We start from the raw sequence: 11,769 nt of genomic DNA, 5'->3' as shown, positions 1-11,769 counted from the left end.
CAAGATTTCCCATGGCTAGCCCATCTAATCTACACATCCCTGAAAACTATGGGTAATATAGCACGGCCAATCCATCTAGCTTGCACATCTTCGGACTGGGAGGAAACCAGAGCACCCGGAGGAAACCCACACAGGCACAAGGAGAATGTGCAAACTCCACATACACAGGCGCCCAGAGGTGGAATTGAACCCATGTCTACTGTAAGTCAGTAGAGCTAACCACTGAGCCACCATTAAGATGATGCTTGGCCTGCTGTGTTCATCCAGCTCTACACTTTCTTATCTCGGATTCTCCAGCATCTGCAGTTTCTATGATCTCTGATACAATTGTAAGTAGACTACTTGTTTAACTAAAGTTGGTGTCAAGCTTGCTTGGTAGAAAACAGCTTTTTTAAAACTTCAATAATATATCTTACTCATAAAAAATATGTATATACATAGTCGCTAAAGTAGTTCAGTTCTGTAGAGTAGCATATGAAAAAACAAACACTGGAGTTTGACTCTATCCAACAAACAATGTAAAGGCATTTCTTACTTGTAGGTGACTAGATTTACCTATATTTGAGGTGACTGGATCGGTCCCTATTTAACATCAGCAGAAATACCTTAGACAGTGTTTTTTGCAGACTGCACCGTTGCAACAGCTGCCCTGAGCCTTATAGTGCTCCTTAGCATGAAGTCCTGGACCTTGCAAATACCAGTCTGTCACACTCATTTGGGGTTAACTCTTTGTTCTAGAAGACCAACAAGTTTCAGGCAGACCAAAGAGCATCGGTTACTGAGTTGATAGTCCTCCAAGTGCAATGTTTGTCTCAGTGTGTACAGATGGGGAGGCTTTCACCTCCTTCAGGCCTCAGCTGCCTAGAATAGTCACCCCTCTCAGGCTCGCATCCTAACACATAAGCAAGGCTGGGCATCCAGACCTGTTTAAGAAGCTTTCTGAATTTCACTCGCTGATTGATACTGTGATAGGCTTGGTTGGTAGAAAACACATTCACCTCTGACACTGAAGGTTATGAGTTCAGGCCTCTGCCTTCGGGTCCTGTGCCTCGGACCCATGTCCCAGGCTAATGCTCCAGTGTAGTGTTAGTTATTTTAGACAAGATGTATAAATGAGACCTAGTTTCTCAGTTTGGATGTAAATGATTCCATGACGCTACTTTTAGAAAAACAGGTTAGTTCTCCAGATACCCTGGTCAATATTTATCTTTCAATCAATTCCACCACAAACAGATCATCTGATCATTAACACCTTTCCATTGAAAAACCTTGCTGTATGTTAATTGGTTGCAATGTTACCTACAACAGCAGTGACTTATGCCTCAGAACATATGTAGCTGTAACATATGTTACAGAACATATGTAACTTAACTCACTGTAAAGTGCTTTGAGATGTTGCGAGGTTATGAAAGGGGCCATATATAAGCTAGCTTTCTTCCAAACACCCTGAACGACATGAGAATTCGATTCTCTTATGTCACTGCTGCAAAGTCAGGACCTGAATGCCAAACTATGTTCCAAATAAATGTGTGTTTAATTATCAACAATAATGCGGCGATCAGCTTTGATGCCACACTCTTGGGTAAAAAAAAACACTCATCAAGTTCTTGTCTGGTGTTTCTCAGGTTGCCTTTGTTTGATTGCAGCCTGACTTTGTCAATACTCACGAGACAGCATTCAGATCCTGACATTACTATATACACAGGTAGACGACCAGCCTCCTGGGGCACAGCCTGATTGAACTATGACTTAATCGGATTTGGATGACAGCACAAACTTACTTTGAAACCCATTTAATAATTCATGTGAGCAAAACGTTGTCAGTCTTTTTTCTTTCAGTGACTGTTAGGCTTGGTCCAATATTAACACTGGAGGCTGTGAGGTGTGCATTTCAATGTCTTTCTCAAACATCTGCTTGGTTATACTTTTAAGGAGTATCATTCCTCTTTTCTTCTCAAATCATATTCTGTGGAGGATTTCACACGGCTATTTTATTCATTCAGGGAATGTGGATCTTGCTGGCTAAGCTACTTATGTTAACCGTTCTGCGAGGGAGGGTGTTACAGGATTTTGACCCAGGAGAGTAATGGAATACTCTCCACTTGCCTGGATGAGTGAAGCTCCTGCAACAGTTAAGAAGCTCAGCACCATTTCGGACAAAGCAGCCCACTTGAATGGAACCATATCCACCACATTCAACATTCACTTCCTCCACCACCAAGTACACATAATGTGTACCATTTACAAGATGAGCTGCAATAACTCTCCAAAGCTTCTCTAACACCACATTCCAAACCCAAAACAATTACCATCTAGAAGGTCAAGGGCAGCAGATACATGGAAACACCACCACCTGTTAGTTCCCCCTCAAGCCAGTCACCACCCTCACTTGGAAATCACAATTCCTTCTCAAACAGCACTGTGGTCATGATTGCACTAGTCAAAGAGATCAGCTCCTTCTCAAAGTCACTTAGGGATGGCCAATAATTGCCCAGCCTAGCCAGGAAGACCTACATCCCAAGAATGAATAAAAGAAGCATTTAAGGTAAAGCTACTTTAATGCCCCATCAAATATCTTCAGCATTCAGTCCCTCCATCATCAACACAGTAGCAGCAGTGTGTACCATGTACAAGATACACTGCAACAATGCACCAAGACTCCTTAAACTGCACCTTCCAAATCCAGAACCACTTCCATCTAGTGCTACAAATACATGGGAACTGAATCAGCTGCATTTGTTCAATCTTCTATAAGCTATGGCTGTGGAACTCATGTAAGTATCTATTTCCAAATAGCGCCCTGGCAGGTATACAGCTTGCAGAATACAACCAAGGTCTTTAATGATCTTACTTACATGGAAACAGTAGCAGAGCATTTGAACTATGTGGAATGGTCGCATAGATCTTCACAACAGGGGCATTCACATATCAATAGAAGTCCTTGTGAACAGAGCAGCTATCATCACGACATCCTTGTGATGCAATGAGACCTACATTGTGTTTTCGTCACCTTACTTGAGAAGGATGTACTGGCACTGAAGGGGTGCAGAGGAGGTTCACTATGTAGATTCTGGTGTTGAAAGGGTTGGCTTATGAGGAAAAATTGAGTAAACTGAGAATATACTCAATGGAATCTAGAAGAATCAGGGGAGGATCTTATAAAAATATATAAAATTATGCAGGGAATAGATAAGAAAGAAGCAGGGAGGTTATTTCTACTGATAGTAGGAACTGCAGACGCTGGAGAATCTGAGATAGCAAGGTATAGAGCTGGATGAACTCAGCAGGCCAAGCAGTATCAGAGGAAGGATCTAGGCCCAAAACATCAGCCTTCCTGCTCCTCTGATGCTGCTTGGCCTGCTGGGTTCATCCAGCTCTACACCTTGTTATCTCAGGTTATTTCCACTGACAGGTGAAACTAGAACTAGGGTGCATAGCCTCAAAATTAGGGGGAGCAGATTTCCCTGCTCAGTAACGCAGTTGAAGCTACCTTGTTGAATGTTTTTAATGCAAATATTGATAGATTTTGGAATAGTAAAAGAATTAAGGGCTACGCCGAGTGGGTGTGTAAGTGGAGCTGGCTCCACGCAAAGATCGGCCATGATTATATTGAATGGTGGAGCAGGCTCAGGGATCGGATGACCTACTCCTGTGCTTATTTCTTCTGCTCTTATGTGTATCTGCAACATGAGAGAGCTAGAGATAGTCAATGAACAATATTTCTGTCACATTCGTCAGGTGTGATGAGACGAAGGCTGCACAAACGCTAATATCCTACTCAAAGCCAGCACCACAAATGTTCAGGCATAGCTCCTGCAGAGTCAATTTCATTGGATTGAGCAGTGTAGCTAAAAAGCATTTCTTCCACCAGGTATTCTCCTAAGAAAGAATATGCTTACTTTCGAGGCAAAATAGCAAAGATTAATTAGATTATTTCCTGAGACAAAAGCGTTCTCCAATGCTCCATAAATTGGGCCCACACACCCCAGAGTCTAACAGAGTAAGTGACGATCTCACTTGAAACACTAATGATTCCAAAGGGGCTTGTCAGGGTAAGGGGATCAATCATTTAGGACTAAGGTAAGGGTACATCTCTTTACCTGAATTACGAATCTTTGGAATTCTCTCCACTAGACCGTTATGGATGCTCTATCACTGAGTATATTCAAGGCTCAGATCAACTGATTGTTGATCTGTCAGCAAACCTTTTGATTTTGGGAGCAGGGTAAAAATGGAGTTGTGCCTTAAGATCAGTAATGGTCATATTGAATATTGGGAGCATACTCAAAGAGCTACATTGTCTACTCCTGTTCCTATTTCTTACATTCTTATGTCTACATGCCTGTTTCCAAATAGTGGCTTGTAAGGTAAATGCAGTTCCCAGCACGTACCCAGGACATTAGGCTTGTCTAATGTACATTGAACAGGTGGCTTGCATTGGTCTTCATGGTAGAGGATGGTAGAAACATCACAGAACCAATGGTAAATCAGGAAATGAAAGTGCGGAAGGAAAGTGCGGAAGGAAATTGGAACTTAGCAAATTTAATTCCTTTATTCGATAGCCAGAGACTTTTCCCCAGGGCAGGATTGACTGCCATGAGGGGTCATAGTTTTAAGGTGTTAGGAGGAAAGTATAGAGGAGACGTCAGAGGGATGTTCTTCACCCAGAGAGTTGTGAGCACATGGAATAGTTTACCAGTGGTAGTCGTGGAAGCAGAGTCATTAGTGACATTTAAGCAACTGCTGGATATGCACATGGACAGCAGTGAATTGAGGGGAATGTAGGTTAGGTTATTTTATTCTTGGATTAGGATTATTCCACGGCACAACATCGTGGGCTGAAGGGCCTGTACTGTGCTGCACTTTTCTATGTTCTATGTTCTATGAAAGCCACAATCACCTGAGAAGTAGTACTGTGTAAAATATCAGAGTTGCAGCTGTCTTTGTCCAGGCCATGACCTTAGGACCTTATAAGAATTGCTTGATGAGATAGCTGATTCATTGGCTTTAGTTTCCAAAATTCCCTAGATTTGGGGAAGGTCTGATTAAATTGGAACTTAGAAAATTTAATTCCTTTATTCAAAGGGGGCCAGAGATCCAAAGCAGGAAACTACAGGCCAGTCAGCTTAATATCTGCCAAAGGGAAAATTTTAGAAACTACTACTTGAAAAGTTATAGCAGGGCACTTAGTTACATTCAAGGCAATTAGACACAGACAGCATAGTGCTGTGAAAGGGGAATAACCTTTGACCAATATGTTAGAGTTCTTTGAGGAGATAACATATCATGGTTGAGGGGTAACAAACAAATATACTGGGCTTAGATAACAGGATCATAGAATCCCAACAGCTTGAAAACAGGCCTTTTGGCCCATCGAGTCACACTGACTCTCTGAATAGCATCCCATCCAGAACCCACCTCCAACTCACCCTGGTAACCCTACATTTCCAATGGCCAATCCACCTAACCTGCACATTTTTGGATTGCAGAAGGAAACACACACAGATGGTTGCCCAAGTGTTGTGTTGAACCTCGGTCCCTGCACTGAGCCACCTAGATTTCCAGAGGGTATTTGATAATGTGCTTCTTTCAAGGATAATGTAGAAAATAAAAGCTTATGTTTTAGGAGGTTGCGTAATGACATGAACAGAAGATTGGCTGGCTGACAGGAAACAGAGAGTGGCATAAATGGGATATTTTTCAGATTGGAAAGTTAGTGGATCATAGGAATTGGTGAGGGGACCTCAGCTGCATACAGTTTATAAAAATGCTCCGATGAAGGGACGAAAAGTATGATTGTCAAATTTGACAGTAAGTTGTGAAGTGGGATCACCAAGGTTTCAAAAAGGTAGGTTAAATGAATGAGCCTAGGCCTAACAAATGAAGTACAATGTGGGAATAAATGAAACTGCCCATTTTGTTTTGATGATTGAAAAAAAACACATTTTATCTAAATGGTGAGAAATTGCAGAACACTTGAGATGCAGAGAGATCAGGGACTTACAAAAGATTAATGTGCAGGCAGAACAATTAATCAGGAAAACTAATAGAAGGTTAGCATTCATCATGAGGGAATTGAATGCAAAAAAAATGGAGATGTTATGCTTAAGTCATGTATTGATCCTCTTCTTTAACAAAGGATGTAAATGTATTTGAAGCAATTCAGGTAATGTTTACCACACTAATACCTGCAATGGGTGAGTTGTCTTATGACAAAAGATTGGACAGGTTAGGTTTGTATCTGCTGGTGTTTGGTAGAAAAGGAATTGATTGAAACATACAAAATCCAGAGAACTTGACTGGATGGGTGCAGAAATAATGTTTCCTCTTGTAGGAGAATCTAGAACTACTTCATGGAGTGAAACTTCAATAACACTCAAGAAAGTCATCACAATGCAGGACATTTCAGTTTACTTGAAACCCTATCAACATCTATCCTGTTCTGAAGATGGGCCATTGGACCCAAAACATTAACTCTGCTTTCTCACCACAGATGCCAGCAGATCTGCTGGGTTTTTTATAGCAATTTCGGTTTGTGTATCTTCATTAATTGGGGAGGTGGTGGTATTCTACTGTAGTGGTAATGTCACTAGAAGCTGTTCTTGAATCTGTTCGCACGTGTATTCAAACTGTTATATGTTCTGCCTGATGGGAGAGGGTAGAGGATAGTATAACTGGGATGCGAGGGGTCTTTGATTATGTTGGTTGCTTTGCCGAAGCAGCTGGAAGTATTGATCGAGTCAATGGTTGGGAGGGTTGATGGGGAGGATGCTGTGCACAGCCAGTGATGCCACATTCCAAGAATGAATAGAAAAGCAATTGTGATTGGTATGATTTCACACAGGGCAACTATGACCTTTGCTGTCATCACTTCTGATTCATCTTTGCAGAGAAACAAAAAAAAACACTTCTATTTAGAACATTTAGTGAGCTCAGGGTTTCCCACAACATGTTGGCAGACATTGAAGTCATTTTGAATTCTGGTGACAGGAAACGGAGCAGCTAATTTTCATACTGTACAGTTCCACAGAAGGTGACAACTGGTTTTTGTGACGTTGGATAACAAAGTGTGGAGCTGGATGAACACAGCAGGCCAAGCTGCATCTCACGAGCACAAAAGCTGATGTTTCGGGCCAAAACCCTTCATCAGAGAGGGGGATGGGGAGAGGGAATTGGAATAAATAGGGAGAGAGGGGCAGGCGGACCGAAGATGGAGAGAAAACAAGATAGGTAGAGAGGAGAGTATAGGTGAGGAGGTAGGGAGGGGATAGGTCAGTCCAGGGAAGATGGACAGGTCAAGGAGGCGGGATGAGGTGGTAGGTAGGAAATGGAGGTGCGGCTTGAGGTGGGAGGAAGGGATGGATAAGAGGAAGAACAGGTTAGGGAAGCAGAGACAGGCTGGGCTGGTTTTTGGGATGCAGTGGGAAGAGGGGATGGGTGGGCTGGTTTTGTGATGCAGTGGAGGGAGGGGAAGAACTGGGCTGGTTTTGGGATGCAGTGGGGGAAGGGGAGATTTTGAAGCTTGTGAAGTCCACATTGATACCATTGAGCTGCAGGGTTCCCAAGCGGAATATGAGTTGCTGTTCCTGCAACCTTCGGGTGGCATCATTGTGGCACTGCAGGAGGCCCAGGATGGACATGTCGTCTGAGGAATGGGAGGTGGAGTTGAAATGGTTCGCAACTGGGAGGTGCAGTTGTTTTGTTGCGAACCGAGCGGAGGTGTTCTGCAAAGCGGTCCCCAAGCCTCCGCTTGGTTCCCCAATGTAGAGGAAGCCACACCGGGTACAATGGATACAGTATACCACATTGGCAGATGTGCAGGTGAACATCTGCTTGATATGGAAGGTCATCTTGGGGCCTGGGATAGGGGTGAGGGATGAAGTGTGGGGGCAAGTGTAGCACTTCCTGCGGTTGCAGGGGAAGGTGCCGGGTGTGGTGGGGTTGGAGGGCAGTGTGGAGCGGACAAGGGAGACGCAGAGAGAGTGATCTCTCTGGAAGGCAGACAAGGGTGGGGATGAAAAATAGCTTGGGTGGTGGGGTCGGATTGTAGATGGCGGAAGTGTCGGAGGATGATATGTTGTATCCGGAAGTTGGTGGGGTGGTATGTGAGAACGAAGGGGATCTTCTGGGGGCGGTTGTGGCGGGGGCGGGGTGTGAGGGATGTGTTGCGGGAAATGCGGGAGACGCGGTGAAGGGTGTTCTCGACCACTGCGGGGGGAAAGTTGCGATCCTTGAAGAACGTGGACATCTGGGATGGGCGGGGGTGGAATGCCTCATCCTGGGAGCAGATGCGGCTGAGGTGGAGGAATTGGGAATAGGGGATGGAATTTATGCAGGAGGGTGGGTGGGACGGGGTGTATTCTGGGGTAGCTGTGGGAGTCAGTTGGCTTGAAATGGACATAAACCATGATTTGTTGGAATATTTAGAAACAGTTGGTGTCTTGGGCCTCACTCTCCCATTTCCCAGCCCCCTACCCCACACACCAGGCCTTGTTATCACATAGTCTGCCATTATGCACAACCTGTTGTTAGTCACTAACAGACTCCATTAACAACTACTCACCCTCCTAGCCTGATCGTTATCACTCCTTTGTCTATTTGTCTATCCAACTGCACCTCTCTCTCTTTGGGCTCTAATCTACTGTTTACTCCCTAACCACCCCCTTCCCTATTTTCTGCATATAAATGAACATTTTTGCAGCTACCATCAGTTCTGAGGAAGGGTCACCAGACCCAAAACATTAACTCTGATTTTTACTTCGCAGATACTGCCATACCTGCTGAGGTTTTCCAGCAACTTTTGTTTTTGCTCATGAGTTACAGCATCTGGATTTCTTTCAGTTTTTATTTAGGATCTTGATTTATTGCCTTATCTGGAAGATGTCACCTTTGGCAGAACAGTACAACCTCAGTACTCCAATAATGCAGGCTCGTGTCTATAGAGTGGAATTTGAGGCTACAACCCTCTGACACATAAGTGAGAGTGTTACTGAATGAAGCAGACACTGGTAAGACCACTAGTCAACAGGCTGAAATATAGAGATAATGGGAACTGCAGATGCTGGAGAATCCAAGATAACAAAGTGTGGGGCTGGAAGAACACAACAGGCCAAGCAGCATCTTAGGATAGGCCCGAAACGTCAGCTTTTTTGCTCCTAAAATGCTGCTTGGCCTGCTGTGTTCATCCAGCTCCACACTTTGTTCGGCTGAAATACAGAGCTTAGTTGACTTCATTCTCTCCTCAGCCTTATTCCTTCTCTCCAATTTGGCTGAGGTTAGTCAATTTGGCGCTCCATGACCATCCCAAAATGATTCGTATAAACGTTCATTCATACACCACAAAGTGTTTTCATTAATCAAGCTAATCAAGTGAGATGCTTTCTGCTTACAATAGACAGCGCAGGTTGCAGAATTCACAAGTGTCCCTATTTTAGGTAATGCGTGTAACAATGAATTGCTTAGCATGAATGTGCTTTCTGATTGGACAGATGTGGTTTCTATGGCAACAGCAAAACTTCTGACTTCAGTGATAGCTGCGTTAGTAAGGTTTTGTTATCCAATCAAAAATGGAAATGCTTCTAAGAGGGCAGATTTTATTGATGGTTTTTAACTGCTCCAACTGGCCTGACTTATTCATCATCGAACTTGGCACCTTATATTTGGGCAGATAATGGAACTAGCTCTTTTAGGTTTAAAGAATGTGGCCTGACCTAGGTCGATTAGCACAAGAGAAGGACATTTTATACGGAGAAGAGCTGGGATGGCTCCACCTGTGACCATGGAGGAAGGTGACGTTGTAAGTATGTTGCTGCAGCACCTAGAATGAAATAACAAGCATATGCATCACGTTTTTCACAACCCTAAATAATCCCAAAGTGACTCACACCTATTGGTGAGGTATTTTTAAGTGTGGTCACTGATGAAATGAGGGAAATGTGATATAATAGTCTTGACTTTATTATGTTGCTAAAGAATATTTGCAATTGTCTGCGGCCAGAAAAACATTAAATTTATTTAAGAAACAATTTCTAGTGATGGCTTCATGTGCCACAAGGCTGCAAGAGATCATGTGACATTGCATCACTTCCTGTGATGATGTATATTCATTAAAATATCATACAGTCAGCATTAACCCTTTCTGAAATATTCAGCAGTCAATTGATCCACACCCAGCTCTCTCAAACCATATGATAATGACAAGAAAATCTGGTTTGAGGTGATGGTTGAGGACTAAATATTGGTCAGGTCATGACCAAACTAACCAAAGTGGCAATATACCACTCTATAATGAGCCATGGCAGAGTTATCTCTAATTTCTTACTAAATTGTTACAAAATTGCAACAACAAAACAATTTTCATGTGAACTGCAAAAATGATCCTGAGCTACAGATGGAAGCTGGACTAAGCTTGGGGCTGAATTATTTTGTTCACAATGTAACCAATAAGGCTAATAAAGTACAAACATTCGAACAAGGGACAAAAGTAGTCCACTCGCCCCTTCCAGCCTGCTCCATCATTCAATAATATCATGACTGATGTGATTTTAACCTCAACTTGCAATCTATATTCTTTCACCCCTTGGTCATCATCTGCCTTAAAAATATTCAAAGTTTCTGTATTCACTGCTTTACGAGGAAGGGAATTCCAAAGACTCTCAACCACTGGGAGACAAAATATTTCCTCATCTGTCTTAAATGGGTGTCCTTATTTTCAAACTATGTCACCTAGTTATAAAGTACCCTCTCAACAGTGAGGAAACACTCTTTCCACATCCACTCAGTCAATTCCCTTCAGGATTTTATTTGTTTCAATTTAGTCACCTCTGAGTCTTCTAAACTCCAGAGGATATAAGCCTAGCCACAGAGTCATAAAGTCATACAGCATGGAAACAGACTTTTTGGTCCGACTCATCCATGCCATCTAGGTATCCTAAAACTAAACTAGTCACATTTTCCTGCTTTTGACCCATAACCATCTAAACCTATCCAAATTTCTTTTAAATGTAATTATACTCACCTCTACTACATCTGCTGGCAGCTTTTTCCATACATGCACCACCCTCAGTGTGAAAAGATTGCCCCTCAGGTCCCATTTAAATCTTTCTCCTCTCATCTTAAACCTATGCCCTCTAGCTTTGGGCCCACCTACCCTTAGAAAAACACTTTGACTATTCGCCTTATCTATGCCTTCCATGATTTTATAAATCTCTTTGAGCTCATCTGTCAGTCTCTGATGCTCCAGGGACAAAAGTCCCAGTGTATCCACCCTATGACTCAAACCCCAACAGCCCCTGCAACATTCTTGTAAGTTTTTTTCTGTATCCTTTCCAGTTTAACACATCATTCCTACAGCAGGGCAAACAGAATTGTACACAGTATTCAAAAAGTGGCCTCGCCAATGATGTCAAAATATGATGTCCCAATTTCTATAGTCAGTGCCCTGACTTCTAATGAGGATAAGAATGCCAAAAGTTTTCTTCACTGCCTTGTCTATCTGCAAAGCCACATTCAAGGAACCATGACCCTTCATCCCTAGGTCCCTCTGTCCAACACTCTCCAGGCCCTACCATTAACTGTGTAAGTCCTGCCTTGGTTTGTCTTACCAAAATGCAACACCTTGCATTTATCTAAATTAAACACCCTCTGCCACTTTTCACTCTATCAGCCAATCTGATCAGGTGCTGTTTGATAACCTTCTTCACAGTCCACTATACCATCAATTTTGGTGTAATCTGCAAATTTATTAACCATACCTTCTATATTTTCATC

The 11,769-nt window shown here is 42.9% G+C and overlaps 1 protein-coding gene across 1 annotated transcript in view; it reads left to right on the top strand.

Moving 5' to 3' along the window:
- Positions 1-228: 228 nt before the first annotated feature.
- Positions 229-11,769, top strand: part of LOC125455510 (cytosolic carboxypeptidase 2-like) — a 213,777-nt gene continuing 202,236 nt past the window's right edge. Inside the window, exon 1 of the mRNA XM_059649433.1 lies at positions 229-329. Coding sequence (XP_059505416.1) covers positions 312-329 — 18 coding nt within the window. The 5' untranslated portion in view covers positions 229-311. The remainder of the gene's footprint in view (positions 330-11,769) is intronic.

Source organism: Stegostoma tigrinum, chromosome 10, assembly GCF_030684315.1.
Source record: "Stegostoma tigrinum isolate sSteTig4 chromosome 10, sSteTig4.hap1, whole genome shotgun sequence".
Taxonomy (NCBI): domain Eukaryota; kingdom Metazoa; phylum Chordata; class Chondrichthyes; order Orectolobiformes; family Stegostomatidae; genus Stegostoma; species Stegostoma tigrinum.
This window is presented reverse-complemented; position numbering and strand designations above follow the sequence as displayed.